Source organism: Malaya genurostris, chromosome 3, assembly GCF_030247185.1.
Source record: "Malaya genurostris strain Urasoe2022 chromosome 3, Malgen_1.1, whole genome shotgun sequence".
Classification (NCBI taxonomy): Eukaryota; Metazoa; Arthropoda; class Insecta; order Diptera; family Culicidae; genus Malaya; species Malaya genurostris.
The window spans coordinates 31793091-31810262 of record NC_080572.1 but is presented as its reverse complement, the minus strand read 5'-3'; the positions used below and the strand labels follow the sequence as shown (position 1 = coordinate 31810262).

General features: G+C 33.8%; 3 protein-coding genes across 4 annotated transcripts; 1 reads left to right on the top strand and 2 right to left on the bottom strand.

Moving 5' to 3' along the window:
• Nucleotides 1-444: 444 nt before the first annotated feature.
• Nucleotides 445-3375, bottom strand: LOC131438049 (RB-associated KRAB zinc finger protein-like). The gene is made up of 3 exons (XM_058607829.1): nt 3210-3375; nt 2741-2921; nt 445-2106 (listed from the first exon to the last, which is right to left on the bottom strand). The coding sequence occupies exons 1-3, from the start codon at nt 3233-3235 to the stop codon at nt 1429-1431; spliced, it is 885 nt and encodes a 294-aa protein (XP_058463812.1). The 5' UTR covers nt 3236-3375; the 3' UTR covers nt 445-1428.
• Nucleotides 3376-9172: 5797 nt separating this feature from the next.
• Nucleotides 9173-10701, top strand: LOC131437387 (methylglutaconyl-CoA hydratase, mitochondrial). 2 transcript variants are annotated; one of them, XM_058606691.1, is made up of 3 exons: nt 9173-9296; nt 9352-9503; nt 9562-10701. In XM_058606691.1, exons 2-3 carry the CDS (start codon nt 9390-9392, stop codon nt 10348-10350), a joined length of 903 nt encoding a protein of 300 aa, XP_058462674.1. In that variant the 5' UTR covers nt 9173-9296; nt 9352-9389; the 3' UTR covers nt 10351-10701. The 2 variants fall into 2 exon arrangements, with proteins under 2 accessions (XP_058462674.1, XP_058462675.1); XM_058606692.1 differs by lacking the exon at nt 9173-9296 and having other exon boundaries at nt 9311-9503.
• Nucleotides 10432-11499, bottom strand: LOC131437388 (phosphomannomutase). The gene is made up of 3 exons (XM_058606693.1): nt 11457-11499; nt 10711-11393; nt 10432-10662 (listed from the first exon to the last, which is right to left on the bottom strand). The coding sequence occupies exons 2-3, from the start codon at nt 11319-11321 to the stop codon at nt 10518-10520; spliced, it is 756 nt and encodes a 251-aa protein (XP_058462676.1). The 5' UTR covers nt 11322-11393; nt 11457-11499; the 3' UTR covers nt 10432-10517.
• Between the last annotated feature and the right edge of the window lie 5673 nt (nt 11500-17172).

The window sequence follows — 17172 nt, the reverse complement described above, 5'->3', positions numbered from 1 at the left end:
CTTGAAAAGACCCAAAGAACCAGAATCGCGATGTGCCTATGACTTTTATATATATATATATATATATATATATATATATATATATATATAAATATATATATATATATATATATATATATATATATATATATATATATATATATATATATATATATATATAAATATATATATATATATATATATATATATATATATATATATATATATATATATATATATATATATATATATATATATATATATATATATATATATATATATATATATATATATATATACATATATATATATATATATATATATATATATATATATATATATATATATATATATATATATATGTATATATATATATTTATACATACATATATATTATATGTTTTTTCCTGGAAATTCAAGAGTTGGACTTTCTTTTACAAAACATATATCCTGAGAATGGATTTATATGTATTTTGTAAGGTAAAGTGTAAGATTCTATTATTAACCTCAAATGTAATTTTTTTTCATCACAATGACATATTCTTCATACGATTCTCGCTTCTCAAGTGGTATAATCTTTACTCTTTAGTTGAAAATTCAATACAATCTTCGGATTGAATAGGATTCCATTGTTTACTATTAGTTGTGTGCTTGAATTTGGGATACAGAAGAGAAACTTTCATAAATAATTGATACCTTACAGACTAAAATTTTATTCTACCGGTTTCTATTGTGTAATTTACTTTGGTTTGTTTACCTCCATTTATAATTAATGACTAAAATCAAGTGACCAGAAATTATCAGCGATACTGGTGCTGCAGATGAGTTTTTTGATAATTAAATAAATTAAAAAATATTTTAATCACAATCTGTTGTAACAAATAATCGGTGGGTCTTAAATAATATTTAAAACTTAGTTTGATACAAATCGAATATACGAAAAGTTCGATTCTTATGCATACATTTTAAGGGCTTGTAAAAGATCAGATTCAATGAAATTATTTTAAATAAAATAAGTGGGATGGTACGAATGTGCCAATCTTGAACATGTTTATCCGAAATTAGATTTATCAAAGTCTGTGATGTAGATCAATTCTTCTGATTAAATGCTAAATATAAGATAAGGATCTAAGAAGTTGTTTTTAATGCAGATTCCACATTAGAAAAATAGTTCAATTCTATGACTGTTTCTCCATGTTTTAGTGCATCTCATCAGCTATTAGCCCAAAATCTATCTGCATTTGGAAACCAAACACCCTGTACAATAAGGAACTTAAACCAATTGAATGGTAACGGTTTTTGTTCTGCATCTATAATACACCAGTACATCTATTAGTATATGCTAACGTTGATATATTAAAAACACATACATCTATAGTGTGAACGTTATGGCAAAATGAAAAAAGCGCTTCGAAAATAGGATTTCCTAGGACCTGTAGATAGGTGCTTTTAGCTGGTATTTTTGATACCCTCACCGAGGGTACCGACTTCCTGTCGATGTTGATTGGGGCTAACCCTACCGACAGCGCCAGTACTAAGATTCAATGGAAGTGCTTTGCAACGCTTTGCATTTCTGTGCATCAAATAATACGACTTATGTTTAAATAGTTTATAGCAGACCTCACATTGGAACAGATTTGCTCTGTTGTGCATAGACTGATGTTTATCGTAATCGTATTTTAGTTTGAAACTAACATTGCACTCATTACACTCATACATTCGGGGTTTTCTCGGTTGCTTGTGCGGTTCAGGGTCACGCAGATTGCTGTTGTGATGACTTCGAATGTGCAGTCGCAGCGTTGATTTGAAGTTGAATACTTTGGAACATACGATGCACTTCAAGTCAGATTTTTCTGCTGATTCATCTCGCCCAAATTCAGTCACTACTAAAGTTCCACACGCGGCATCTAGTAGTGGTCCGGTTGGTGAGTCAGGGCTCTCCGTTGGTGGCATACCTATGTGCACCGGATTGCCGTTATTCATAAACGTCGGATAGCTGCTGGGTGGGCTCGCATCACTATACATTTTGCTAATCATTTCGTAGTAGGCGTCTTCGTCAAAGTTGTAACCCAATTTGGCGCGGCACCCACCACAAAGAGGTTCAATTTTACCTCCCGATGGACATATCTGAAATAATATATAAGTTTTTTTAACGTTTGTATGTTCTATGATTTCATTATTTTGATATATTACAGGTCAGTTATCACAAGCATTAAATAGTCTTATTATTTTCACACCCTTCGAATACGATAGGACGTAGAATAAGTGAGAAATAGTAACTAGTAAAGTGAAACTTTGGAATAATGATTCTTCTTAATGCTCTTATATAATACTTGAAAGTGTTTATACGCATAACTCAACGTGAAACGGACAGAAGAATGCAACAGCCAACTATGTGGAAATTGTTTTTGCAGATAATATAATTTAATTCACGAAATTTGGACATATCCGATCAGTCGATTAACACAACATAACGATTGTTGTATTTCTGTATACATAACATAGAGGTTCCTTTTTCGTTTTGATCATATTTGCATATCTATTTGTTTCATTCTTTCTTACACAACAATCATTTTATTTCTCATTCAGGATGTATTTATGCCGAGTAGACTTGTTCAGAAAACAATAATATGATTTTTTTTTCTCAATTCTGCTTTTCAAATTCTGTTGACTTATTATCGGCTATATGTTGCTTGTAATATATTTGTGAATCTAGCGTTGATAATACTTTTGCCAGAAAGTATAATAAAAATATGTTTACCTCAATTTTGGCAATCTTATAAGCATTTTCAACTATTCGTTTTAGTTCTTCCGGTGATTCAGTTTCGATCGAGCCCAGCTCTTCGAATGGCAGCAAACACATAAGACATCTTCGTCCTGCACTTTCCATAGCCGTGATTTGATTTCCATCTTTAAGTGAGTTTTTAGATTGGGAGTCTTTTCTGAAAGCAGAAAATCTCATTTAGTATTGCACTGGGAAAAACACTGTTATGAGGGATCACTAAAAGTGGAAAAACAGGAAAATATCTATATATACAAACACAACAGGAGGGAAACAGTACGCAATACTGGCGCGCAGTAGTATGTGGAGAAGGAAAGAAGAACGAACGAATGAGCGATCAAAGCGAGTGTGTGGAGAGAAAATTGATTTCGACATCTTTGTTCTCGTGCGATGGATCAGAACATAGACTGGAAATTTTTTTTCATTATTATCCAGTTTTTAGTCTTACCTGTTTTGTTTGTGGTCTACATCCATCACCGGCAAGCTGAAGCGCGCCACAGCTACAATATTGTATTAAGTTTGACTAGTTTAAAGGGCTTAGTGAATGGTAAATAAACCACGGACTCGCGGTACCGTCAATTCACTTTTCCTTGCTGTGTTGAATGCTTGTGTACTCGGACTGTATCGCTTGTACATAAATGAAAAATCTTTCATTTTTCTTATTAGAAAAATGATTTTGTAGGGTTTCATTGACAGATTGCTACTCTGCATTTGTTGTGTTTTTTTCATACAGTAAGTTCATGATGACATCAATGAACAATTTCAATGCACAGTTTAAATTATAATGATATGCTTAGAAAACGAACGAAATATTGAGTTAATCTAATTAAAATTAAAAGTAAATCTTTTTTAATAAATAAATTATGTACCAATTATGTATTTGAGTACATTACGTTTCCGAGCCGATTTGCATGTTATTTCATTAACGATAAAAGTCTGACAGTCTTCTTTTTTTTATAGAACACACAATTCTACAAACTTGACGCTTTATTTGATCGTACTCGTATTCGAGAAAAGATACAATGTTTAATTTTTGACTTTCTCATATATAATGGCTATGCAATCACTGTAAAAACCGGCTTTTTAACCTAGGCCCGGAGGGCCGAGTGTCATATACCATTCAACTCAGTTCGTCGAGTACGCAAAATGTATATGTGTATGTATGTATGTATGTATGAAACAAAAATGTGCTCTCGATTTTCTCGAAAAATTTCTTTTCCACAATGAACCCATGAGTACAGTAGCTGTCTTGTATGGGTTGCTATGTGTTCCTGAAATATAATATTTGTAGTCGCTAGCAGTTCAATATATTCGATTCTTTTTACTTTCGATTCTTTTTTACTTTTTCATATTCAAATTTGGATGCTTGAATGCCTTCTCATATAACGTTTTTGATGTGCTATTTATGTCTTGTCTAATCGCTGAAACGTAAAAAACAACATTAAGCTGAAATGTAGCGGAATGCGCGCGTCACGTTTTTGATCAATTATTGAAAAAAAAACACTTAATTTTCGCAATTAAATTTATCACAACTAAGTATGCTTAGAATTTTGAAATTTTTCTTTACCGAGCCGTAATTGGTTTTTGAAATGTATAAAATGGTTACTGTTCCGTTCCACGGGGATGGTTTAGAACTGAAAAGTAGTGTTTGTAGCAGGATTTCACAAGGAATCTGAAAATGCAACTCAAAATTATAAAACTTTAGCCAAAACAACCGAAATTTGATAAATTTTACATAAACTTTTCCGCATTTTTTTATTGCGTAATTGGTTTTTGAAGTGTATAAAATGGTTACTGTTCCGTTCCACGGGGATGGTTTTAGAACTGAAAAGTAGTGTTTGTAGCAGGATTTCACAAGGAATCTGAAAATGCAACTCAAAATTATAAAACTTTAGCCAAAACAACCGAAATTTGATAAATTTTACATAAACTTTTCCGCATTTTTTTATTGCTTACGCGCTTCTGATTCGTATTGAGATGGTGTGAGAAATGCACGGTGGGCACGGTGGCATTTTACCGTGAGCAAAAATTACATATCAAGTAATGACAAGTACAAGTACAACAAAATGGTTATTGTAAGAAATCGTTTAAAATGCTTGTAAGGTTCAAGTCTGTTGAGTTCGATGGATTGATGTTGCTGTAGCAAATGCATGGCTGTGTAATATCATATGATAGGTATTACTTTAGATGGTAGCAATTCATTATAGCAGAACCAAAAATTCTATTCATTATACTGAATAGAGGACAAGACCATAATGTATTTGGCACAATCTCCATATAGCTGTATTAGATAATACAAAAACTTGAATAAACATCTTCAAGCAAAACAAATTCTTGGTATTACGTTTATTGTGGAATTTGGCCGATTCATAGCATAGCTTTGATTACATAGCTAGTGCTACGATCCTATTGACACAAAGAAAAATAATAATATAACCACTTTCTACTTATTCGAAGATGACAATGAAAGTCAATTAGAATGGAATATATTGGCAGTAATTCCAGGCCAGTAATTTATCTTAACAGTGTTTTATTCGATAAAGAAATCCGACCGCACTCTATCATGCGTGTCAAGTGAATACTTTTTCATAAATTTCATCTCATCGGTTTGAAGGGTCTTGTGAACTTCTGTTAAAGATACCGAAAATACTTGAATGTTTTCTTGTCTTTAAACGTTCTTTTGAAGGAAAATCCATGCTTGCTACTAAACTCAGGCATATATATGGTAAGCAAGTTAGTCAATACATATACATATAACCTCATGTTAGTCAATCATAATTACTCTTGATTAATAGTTTCAGTGTAATAGTAATCACTAACAATGACTATTGCATTATGATATATTCAAAGTGTGAAGGATTCAAAAATCCATTACGAATCAGTGAGTCTTTTTTACAAGCCAACAAAACGAGTGGTAAGCCCACTGCGCACAATCATTGAAAATATTCCTGGTTTCTATGTGTCGGTTTTTCTTGTTATGCTTTGTGCGACAATTCGGTAACCTTAAGCGGTTAAAATTTTGCGCGCCTTTTATGAGGCTACATTTCACCTTAAACGAATCCTTTATGGCCATGAGATACACTGTAATGCTGTTTGAGTTTAATTTCGTAGTGGTCGGGCATAGTACTGTGCTGCTTTGTATCAACGTTTCGGTGTCAATTTTTGTGTTGAATAATTTCTCGTGAGGAAATGTAGCTCTCCTCTACTTGGCAATGGAATTTTTGGAATGAAAGTTTATCACAGTACAACGAACAAATCAAGAAATTGTTTAGATCATCAGGCTAATGAAAACTATAATTAGAAACAAGCTTTGGACCTAATTCATTATAATGACTTACAGTAAACCAAAAATGCTTAGCCACTACTTCTTGCATATTGAAAGTTACACTGGGTCGTATAACGTAGCAAGCTTGAATTTCGGTAGTAAATGCTACGTGTGGATCACGTTCTTGTCAAAAGCAGAGACTTTACCAAATACAAATAATTGTGTTTGACTTTACTACACAACAAATTTACTTTACTTTCGTCCTGGGTTGGCGGTTCAATGCATAGGACGCTGGTCTTACAAGCCAGTTGTCGTATGTTCGAACCCCGATCTGGAAGGGTTCTTAGTGTCAGTAGGATCCATAGTACTAGTCACGCAATGATTCTGTACACTAAGAATCGGCTGCGAAGTCTGTTGAAACAGAAAGGCCAGATTCCACAAAAGGAATGTAATGCCAAGACTTTGACACAACAACTTTTGAACATGCTACAAACTGTTGTGTTTACTATAATTTTTCGTTAGGTAGCTCTATAGGTTGCTACTCGTGTGTTTACTGATGAAATGAAGTAGAAATATTGAACAAAGTGGCATTTTGGCAGCAGTAAGTACGTTACTTGCTTTGTACATGCTTATTCCAGCTTATACGGCTCCGTAGCAATACGGCGTGCAATAAATACTCAAACTCGAAAGTAGCATTAACTACATGTTCGAACTTGTTTATTATGCATACCAAGCCGCATTATACTTTATTTTTAAGAAGATAATTCCAACAACAGACCTCCCGATCATATGGTAATAACAGAATTATAACAACTGGAGTAATTTATTTCAGAAATATTTTGTAACAAATTTTGAAATATTTTTGGCTGGTAAGCTGTTAAAATAACAAAAATGACTCTAGCGGGAATAAAATCGTAACAGATTTTGAAACGTTCGTATCACAATTATTATTGAATTTGATATAACTACAGAAGTCATAAAGCAGAAATTTATATCAATAGTTGTAATAAATTAGATAGCAAATTTTATATAGAAAAACTATATTACAGCCAACTTTTAGCATCGTTTCAATCCAAAATTGTTGAATGATTTTTTTTATTAAATGAATAATTTATTTTGTGATCTGGTTTCTTGTTTTAATTTTTTTTTAAAATTCTGATCATTATATTTCGATACAAAGTAACGGAAGAACTCATTTTTCAATTAATGAACTTTAGTCTTGCAAATGAAAGTAAAACATCATAACTGATTTTGTTATTATGTTGTTATCATAAGTTTCAACTTTCAACTGTTTTCATTTGTGAAATATCTCAAAATAACACAAATTGTTATAGATATCAACTGTTGATATACTTGTGTTATGATTTTGTTATGTGCATCTGATCGGGCATTTTACGCATGCGAAACACTCGGCATTTTACGCATGCGAAACACTGTTGAGAGGCTCTATGTCCATTGTGCCTAACAAAATAACTAAAACAAATTCTAAAAATCTGGTTGTAAACTGAAAAACGCGCTTAATCTACTGATAGGAGATGATATCTTTTTTTATCAACCCGCTTGTGTTTTTTTACATGAATATTCTTCGGTGTTTTAGTTCTCATGACATTATTTTAATGACCGTCGTTCTGAGCGAAAGTTTGAAATTATAATCACTCATTACCCTGTAATGGCGAAACTGCAAATCGGATAGAATTTTATTCTAAACGTGTGACAATCCATTCCATGAGATGTCGAAGTAATTGCCACTTTGGAGATTTTCGTCATTATTTACAGTAATTCCAGAGCCGGTATTCAGGAACCAGCATAACCCAAAATGATTCGTATGACCATAAATTAATATAACGAATAAAATGTTTGAAAATCAGTGTAGACATCTTTGGGGAATCGTACTACCTTCCGACTCGAAAACTGAATACTGCTAAAACTAAAGTTTATTTGCTTATCGACTATCCAAATCTGAGAACCCGATAAACCTGATTAATTTATGTGAAATTAATATTTTTATACTAATCACCCTGTATAACCGGAAGTCGAATCTGACTAAAAAGCAAGAAACTTTATAGGATCTTAAGACCTTTCATTTGAATCTTAGATAGTTCTTAGATTTCATTTGAATCTTAGATCGGTTCAGCCATGAGAAAAATGAGTTAAATTTTTTTAATATCGTTTCACAGATGTCGGATTCAAATATGATTCAGGAACCTTGTTTGAGAGTATACGACTTTTCATATGAATCTGAGTTTGTAGAAAACGGTCGAACCATGACCAAGAAAATTGAGTGAAATTATTTGTCACACGTGCATTTGCAGATCTCGACGAACTGATTCGAATGGTATATGGATATGTTATGTTCTTCCAGCATTTATTGCTGTAAGTAGTTTAAATCAATATAATTATGAAATTGCTTTCAACTCGAACAACTGCAGCCATCATCTGGTTTACATATGTCATATTTGAACGATTATATTGTCAAAAACGAACGAACCGATCTGAGGCAAAATGTCACGAGAAAGAATGCTGTACACATTATTTTTGATACTTAGAAACAGTTGTATGTAACAGTAGAAAAAATCGTGTTTCACGTTGCTTTTAAGCATCTCTTTTTTATACGCCGTAATAACTCCTACTGTTGGAATAGCGGAAAAAGTCGCTTACACAAAAATATCGATATCTCCGTTAGAAATGAATAGATTTCAACAAACTATGGCAGTTGGAAAGCTATTACCGTGTGAAATTTAAATCTCCGAACATATTTTGTTTACAAAGACAATTGTGACAGATATTGTCAAAAACTGAAAATTTTGACTTAAAACTTCATTTAACTCAAAAAGTAAACAGACGAAAATTTGCTCAGTTCGTCGAGCTGAATCGATCGTTATATGACACTCGGCCTTTCGGGCTTCGGAAATTTTTTCTAAAGTTTGAGCGAACTCTACACCTATTTTTTATATTTATTGAAAAAAGTAAGAAAAACTGAATCGAACTTGTCTGAAAAAGAACAAACGTTTTATAGTAAACAAAAATCAAATTTGTCAACCACACATTAGAGTGAGTTTACAGTCACTAATACACAGGTTACCGCTAAGTTTACTAACACGTCTTGCTTTTATCAGTGAAAAAGTGACAAACATCATATTTACAGAAATCAAAAAAACTGTGCAGCATATTTTCTTGTTAGTTCGTTTCATTATACTAGTATATTGTGCGTATAATTACCACAGAATCAGTATCGGTAAGCTGTATATTGTAAAACTCGAGACCTTTTACGTAAGTTGTTTTATAGTTCTTTCTTTAGTGGCTAGTCAATTGTCATATTTTTTAGCGAAAACAACGCTCTACAAAATATTATACGTAAAAACAATGATTTCATCGCTTCTTAGAAAAGTTAAAATAGATACTCAATTGGTCCGATCGTTTTCAGTTTCAAAATTACGTTTTGGACCGTCAAGTTCAGCAGAAGGGCAAGAACTACAGGTAGTACAATGAACTGTTTTACATTTCCCTATAATAGACAATGTTGTTGTGATTGTAGCTTACCTATCTTACCGAAGATGACAAACAAGGTATAGCAATTTTAGGATTAAATCGTCCTAAGGCGAGGAACGCATTTAGTAATTCACTAGTAAATAAGCTGTTAGAAGCCATCGACGTATTGGCTCATGATAAAAACGTTCGAGTGGTAATTCTTCGGAGCTTGGTACCGGGAATTTTCTGCGCTGGAGCAGATTTAAAAGAACGCGTTACCATGAGTCCTCAAGAAGTAGGACGTTTCGTTTCAAAGCTTCGACTGATGATGACCAGTATAGATCATATGCCGGCTCCTGTTATCGCGGCAATGGATGGTCCTGCTCTTGGTGGAGGATTAGAAATGGCATTGGCCTGCGACATGAGAGTTGTTTCAACCAACGCAAGTCTCGGATTGGTTGAGACTAAGTTGGGTATAATCCCTGGAGCTGGAGGTACTCAGCGTTTGCCAAGGATCTTAAATCCAGCTGTTGCGAAAGAACTAATCTTCACTGCACGACAAGTCAGTGGCAAAGAAGCTCATGCTTTGGGTATCGTGAATCATGCCGTAGAGCCGAATGATTGCGGAGATGCTGCATACCAGAAGGCATTGGAAATAGCGATGGAGATCGTTCCGAATGGACCAGTTGGAGTAAGAATGGCGAAACGAGCCATTGACAAAGGGCTACAGGTCGATTTAGCAACAGGGTGTGCCATTGAAGAATCTTGTTATGCACAAGTTATTCCTACAAAAGATCGCTTGGAAGGCCTCAAAGCGTTTTCGGAAAAGAGGAAACCAAAATACATTGGAGAGTAATTCTTGTGACTTGAATAGTTTATGTAGTTAAGCACTTCAAGGCAGGGAAGTTCCGTTATGTGATACCAACGTGCATTTAACTTATGATCAGGAATTTGATATTTCATTACGAGATCAAAGTAGTTATTTTATATACAATGAATGCTTTACAGTCAAACTGTTACTACCTAAATTTTAAGAAGTTCTTTTAACTGGTGTATGGTGTCATCTGGGCAGCTTACTTTATGTCCAATTGTTCGGGAATCCATGTATATTTCATAATCATTGCCACCCGGATCAGTCTTATCACCGAAGAAATGAATTTCCTTGAAACTGATAAGAGAATTAATATTTGCAAATTGTGATTTCCAATATTTTTACCTGGTTCCTTTAGTTGCATGTTTTAAGCAGTAAGTTTTGTCCCACCCATTTGGAAAAACATCAAAACTGATTTCTCCTCCAATACTGTAAGTTAAGTCAACGTCTTGGAATTCGTTTTTCAAAACATCAATCATTCGCTGTCTAATGTAATTTGCTCTATCATACTCGAAGAATTGTTTTCGCTCTGCTACAGAACAGTTCCTTCCGATAGGACTAACGTTTAACATGCCGTTCCGGAATTCAATGAATGTGCCTCTTTTTATTGGAATTGTAATTTCGGATAAATAACGCAGTACGAAATTTATAAATCGTTGTAAAACTTCTTCTCCCAGGTACTGTGAAATAGATTCTCTTCCTACTTCAACGCCGTTTTCATACTGCAACAGCCCATTCTCCGGATAGATATAATCAAACTTCTGTAGAATTTCTTGCCCATTTAATTGCTCAAACATTTTTTCTAGATCAGATCCTCCGACGACACCAATCGTTGCCCTCGGTCGAACTTCGTTGTACAGAAACGTTTTAAATTCGTCCTCAATCACAGCCCGCGACTTAGTTAACGTTCCATCCATGTCGAATAGTAGCAGAATGTCTTCTCTTTGGAAAGCCATAATAAACGTGAATTCACTAAACACCAAGTTCTATATCACTAAACAACAAACTTGTCTCTCATATGTCCGTTTCTAAAATAAGCCGGAAATTTGTAATATATAATATATAGATAAAAAAGACACTAATACACGTACTGTTTACTCTACCCAGGTCATGTCAGATGACATCCGTAGGCATCGATTACGTGTTCAAGTTTGACGTGCAATAGGCCTAAATTCTGAAGAGAGTCTATTTGTTAACGAGGGGTTTTTGTTTTCGTGCTATAGGTGTATGTCTCTCATATGAATAGCGCACGCTCATTCAATGTTACTCTCAGGTGAGTAATTTGTACTCACTTTTGCTTATTTAATTCAAATGTCAAAAAGTGATGATTTAGAAGACTGAGTAACTTCTACTCAATTTTTAAATTGAATACGAGTTTTACTCACAGTGCTTTGAAAATGTGGTGCGAAAATTTACGTTCACTGAATCAACACTGTTTTAATCGATAATGAAATTCGTGTTATTAGGTGTGTCATGTGAATAATTTTACGTAAATTTCATCTCATGGGCGGGAAGGGCCTGGTGGACTACTGGCTAAAATACCGAAAATACTTGGGTTTTCTTGTTTTCAATCTGTGCTTGCTACTGTATATACATTGTTAGCATGTTAGTAAATACATATAAATATAACCTCATTTTAGTCAATAATAAATACTCATGGTTCTAATGTAATAGTAATCAATAACAATAAAGATTGAATTAGGATGTGTATTCAAAGTGTGAAATATTCCAAAAACCTTTACAAGTCAACAGAGTCAGTTTTACAAGCCAGCAAAACTTATGGTAAGTCCACTGCGCTTAATTGCTGAAAATATTCCTGGTTGCTATGAGTCGGTTTTGTTTATTTTGCTTTATGCGACGATTCGTCGAATTCTAACGGTTGAAATTTTGCGCGTTTATCTTGGGACTACATTTCATCTTAAGTGATGATATAAAATTTTTAACACATATAATTCCGGAACCGGAAGTTGGATCCAGATGAAATTCAAGACCTTTCATTTGAACGTAAGTTTGTGAAAATCGGTCAAAGCATCGCTGAGAAAAGTAAGTTAGATTCGGTGCTTCCGGAATCGAAAACTTGGGACCAGGATGGCCGGAATCGGATTGATTGGCCGTCTACTGGTAATGGCTACCGAGTGGAATAGTTTTGAGGACAGCTTAGAAAAATTTTTACGTCTTTTGTTTCGCCGCTTTAGGTGACGGTATACAATTTTTAGAACACTTTACACTATAATTACAGAAAGTGGATTCCGGATGAAATTCAGGAATCCCGTATGGGTCCACAAGACCTTTAATTTGAACTTAAATTTGTGAAAATCGGTCTAACCATCGCTGAAAAAGTAACTGAGATCCGTTTGGCAAAATATGATCACCATTCCCGATACTTCCGGAATCGAACCGAAAAACCAGGATAGCAGGAATCAGTTTGTTTGGACATTTACAGATAATGACTACCGAGTAGATTAGTTCTGATGCCAGTTTAGAAATTTTCTTATGTGTTTTGTTTGTTCGCTTTAAGTGACAGCATAAAATTTTTAGCACATTTTACCCTATAATTCCGGAGCCGGAATAAAATTCAGGAATTTCGTATGCGATCATAAGGCCCTTCATTTGAACCTAAGTTGATCAAACTTGGTTGAGCAATCATGGCGAAAACCTAGTAAGATTATTTGGCACATACACATATGCACACACATGCATACACGCACAGACAATGCTCAGCTCGACAAATTGAGTCGAATGGTTCCATGAAATTTTTGGAAAACTTTCAGTGTCTTAAACTTTTATCCGTTAAACTTGTGGCTAGGAGGAAAAATGTTAAGATATATTTTAACATATTGGGGTCAAAAATGTTAAGATATATTTTAGAATGAATTTTACATGAACAGTCTGACAGATGAGTCCAGACAGGCCTTTTTCGTTTTTCCCCTAATTTAACCTTTTTAATATTTTTCTATCGACTACAGGTTCCATATACCTTCCCAGAATTTTATTGGCTATGGTTCTATGCATAAAATATATTCCTGGTTTGTAAGAAATGAGCCTGAATACACCTCTAATTTATACTAAAATGCATAGAAATACACGTACATATATAGAGGTCTGGTCAGACTCATCAGTCAGACCGATTGTATGAAAATTTCTGTCAAAATAGTTAATATAACTATTTTCATAACATCTACGCCTCTGTGTTCTGTACACACATACAGACGCACGTAGACGTTTGCTCAATTTGTCGAACTGAAACGAATGGCATACAATACTAGGTCCTCTGGGTCTCGGATTATTTTTACAAAGTTTGATCAAAGACGTCATTTTTACTAATATAAAACTAAGTAAAAAGGGAAGCCAGTTTTAAATATTTCTTCTGCACAACCATAAGTAAGTTCCATTTTAAAGATTTTGATCACTGTTCCCGGTGAATCCGGAACCGAAAACTGAGGGCGGGTATAATGGAATTCTGGATGCTTAACCTTGACCTTATACAACTAAATATCGAAACAGTTTTTAGCTCAATTTAGAACAATTTTCAAATTTTTCGCTTCGTCGTACTAAATGATAGTTTAAAATTTCAGTCACTCATTACCCTGCAATTTGGGAACTGCAATTTGGGTAAATTTTATATTTCTGTGTAAATTATTGAGTTTTACAACCTTTTTTGATAATTTCTGGAAGGGGGTAGGCTCTTTGTTTCCTATAAGGGTCATCATTGATTTTTTGAGTTATGAGCTTGTCATAATCTTGTTTGTCCAATAACCACTTATCAGCCTTAGAAGACGTAGAATACAGGATTTTCCCGCAATTGTTTCACTATTTCTTTTAAACCTATGCTTTGTGATTTATTCAATGAAGTATTCTTATGACCTCAGCTACGGTAGTTCTGCCGTCATTAATTTGTGAAAAAGAAAGATTACAGTTATTTAAACCTGTTTTCACGTCTATAATAACTTGTTCGAGATTTACTTTAGGAGAAATTGCATAATTTAGCCCAAGATTGAAAAAAATTGTTTGTTCGTTGGTAAAATTCTAAGAAGAATGATTGACTAGAGACCTTTGAAAACTGTACCGAAGGGCAACGTTTTCTCCATATAAAACGTTTATTAGCAATTGACTATTAAACGTTTTATACGAATAAAATGCTTTTTAAGTCGAAGCAATATTATCAGTTTTTCCATATTATCCAGCCTAATCATATTATCAGTTTTTCCATATTATCCTGCAAACGACAACTGCCAAACTTGCATAGCAGAAAGATCTTACGAAAAGATAGTGTTAAAGATAAAACTTTTGTTTAGAAAAGTCTTGAACGCTTAAAAAAGGAAGGGGGCGTTTTGGACAGCAGGGGTGCTTTATAATATATTCCCTTAAAAAAATTTCACTCGAAGGTAATTACGATCCGAGATGGGTCACACTTTTTTTGTTCAACAAGCTTACCGGGTCATTTGTCATTATTCTTATTTTTAAGATTTAGAACGTAAAAAAAATATGTTTTTTATTTTAGTCTTATTTAATCCAATCCGATCCGATCGAGTACAGATCTATAGATTAGCTTATATACACTTCATGCACCTTCCGATAAAATATTTTATAGAAAGTGCTCACCCCAACCCTATCCATTAATTTCCGGTACCCACTAAAAAGTGCTTTATTTTGTTTTTTTTTTCTTACCTGATAGCGTTGTCGCAAGATTCAGATAAGATGTGTGTTATGATAACGATCCACTTCAAATTGATTGCCTTCTTGTGGCATGAAACAATTGTCTCCTTTGCGGAGGCCCACATTCCAAACATGCAGTTACAGTTGCCAAAATAACGTATCGAAAACTGCAGCTAATTGTATCGATTTCGTAAGAAGTCGGCGTTGATGGCAAAGCATTGTTCCGGAACACAAGATCTCCTTTCGATTGGTTCATATTTTAGGAAGACGGCACTTCGCGAAAATCATGCTAGTTTATAGAGGTCTTGTGTTACTTAAGCTAAGTGGTTTAGTGCTATTAATGTTTCCTTGTTTCTTGTTGCATGTTGCAGTTACGGGCATTCCATATTTAATTTAGATGCAGTAGGACGTTGAACTTCAACGATGATCACATGTGTGAGCAGAGTAAGCAAAAAAAAACTACTTACCAATTTTCCGTTGGGTACTGCTAATATTACTGGCTTCATTAGGTTTCGGTCGGAAAATTTATTTTGTGCATGCTTGATTGATGATATATAACTCCAAGAATGTAATTAAGCAATGTATACTAACGATATAATGTTTCACTTTTCAATTTTCTAAATCAACTATGTCGAAATTATACGGCTGCAAATCATTTAACGTCAACTGAATGTTCTGTACTATACAATACTTGATTTTGAAATCGGTTTATATTTATACTTGACTAGAATTTATAGAACCGTTTGTGAAAACACTGACTTGATTATTTTCCAACTTTTTCTCAGATTTCCCGGTTAATTGCCACTCTGTCGTTTACTTATAGGTTAAAGTTGTTTTACTAGGTAGGAATAGTTTTACATTTGATCTACTAATTCAAAGAGGCGCGAAAGAAAATAATATAAATCGTTCAGCGGTTTAAGCAATTCAGAAACGAAGAAACCTCAAAACAAAATTTTTTGTCTCAGATTTGTGATTATGAGTATTTAAAATATTTTGTAAAATTAAGAGTTTCACAGTCAGTATCATGATAAATCCTATTTTTATCCACATAGTGACATGATGACGCCGTAATAATCTCATAAATATTACTGTGGTACATAAAAAAATTTCATTGTATCTTGCTGAAACAGTTTTAAGCAATATTTAGCAGAATTTTTCTTTATTTTGCATCGTTGCTCTAAGTGATAATTTATAAATTTAAACACACTTCACCCTATATTTCCGGAACCGGAAGTCGGAATCGGATAAAACTTAATAACATTCTAGAAAACTATTTGAATCGGTTGGGAGGTAGTGAATTCCTTTTAGGAGTTTTAGACCAGTGTTTCTGGTTCTTACGGAACGGCAATTTAGAAACCGGTATAATCGAGGTCAGTTTGTTTGAACTGAAATCAACATAATCACAAATGAAATAGTTCAGTAGAATTTTTCCCTTTTTGCACATTTTTAGCTCACTTCACCCTTTATTTCCGGAACTGGATATTGGATCCGATTGAAATTCAATAGCAGTCTGTGGGACCATAAGACCTTTAATTTGAATCTAAGTCAGTGAAAATCGATTTATCTTTTAGAAATTTAAATGTGCTTCTTTTTTGGAATTTTTGGGAACTGCTTCTGGTACTTTCGGAACTAGGAACTGGAAAACTGTATATTCGAGATCAAACTTTTTGACTTTCAACCTATAAGACACTATAAGACTTATAGGGTTACTTCAAAGGACTTCAGACTTTATTCGGCTTTATATCTCCATGTATAGAAACACGCTCTTGAAATTGATGTTTTTCTGCGTATCACCCTGTAATCCGGAACTGGAAGTCGAACCCAAATAAAATTCAAAAGCTTTCTTTGGATTTGTAGGACCTTTCATTTGACTTTAAGACTTTAAGATCGACTTAGTCATCTCGGAGAAAATTGAGAACATATTTTCTACCCTGTAATTCCGGAAACGGAGTCGTATCCGGATAAAATTCAATAACGTTTTATGGAAAATTTTGACCTTTCATTTGAGACTAGGTTTGTGAAAATTGCTTCAGCGATCTTCTAAAAAATTAAATGACATTATTTGTCACATACACACATTCATACATATACACACACATGCACAGACATTTTCGCAGCTCGTCATTCTGAATCGAATGATATATGTCACTC

Bases quoted from the DNA above. Each gene is read 5' to 3' on its own strand.
- LOC131437387 (XM_058606691.1), top strand. From the start codon at position 9,390: ATGATTTCATCGCTTCTTAGAAAAGTTAAAATAGATACTCAATTGGTC. The intron at 9,504-9,561 runs GTAGTACAATGA...TTGTGATTGTAG, and splicing joins CAGAAGGGCAAGAACTACAG to CTTACCTATCTTACCGAAGA.
- LOC131437388 (XM_058606693.1), bottom strand. From the start codon at position 11,321: ATGGCTTTCCAAAGAGAAGACATTCTGCTACTATTCGACATGGATGGA. The intron at 10,663-10,710 runs GTAAAAATATTG...TTCTCTTATCAG, and splicing joins CATGCAACTAAAGGAACCAG to TTTCAAGGAAATTCATTTCT.
- LOC131438049 (XM_058607829.1), bottom strand. From the start codon at position 3,235: ATGGATGTAGACCACAAACAAAACAG. The intron at 2,922-3,209 runs GTAAGACTAAAA...TTCTGCTTTCAG, and splicing joins GTAGACCACAAACAAAACAG to AAAAGACTCCCAATCTAAAA. The intron at 2,107-2,740 runs GTAAACATATTT...ATATTATTTCAG, and splicing joins ATAAGATTGCCAAAATTGAG to ATATGTCCATCGGGAGGTAA.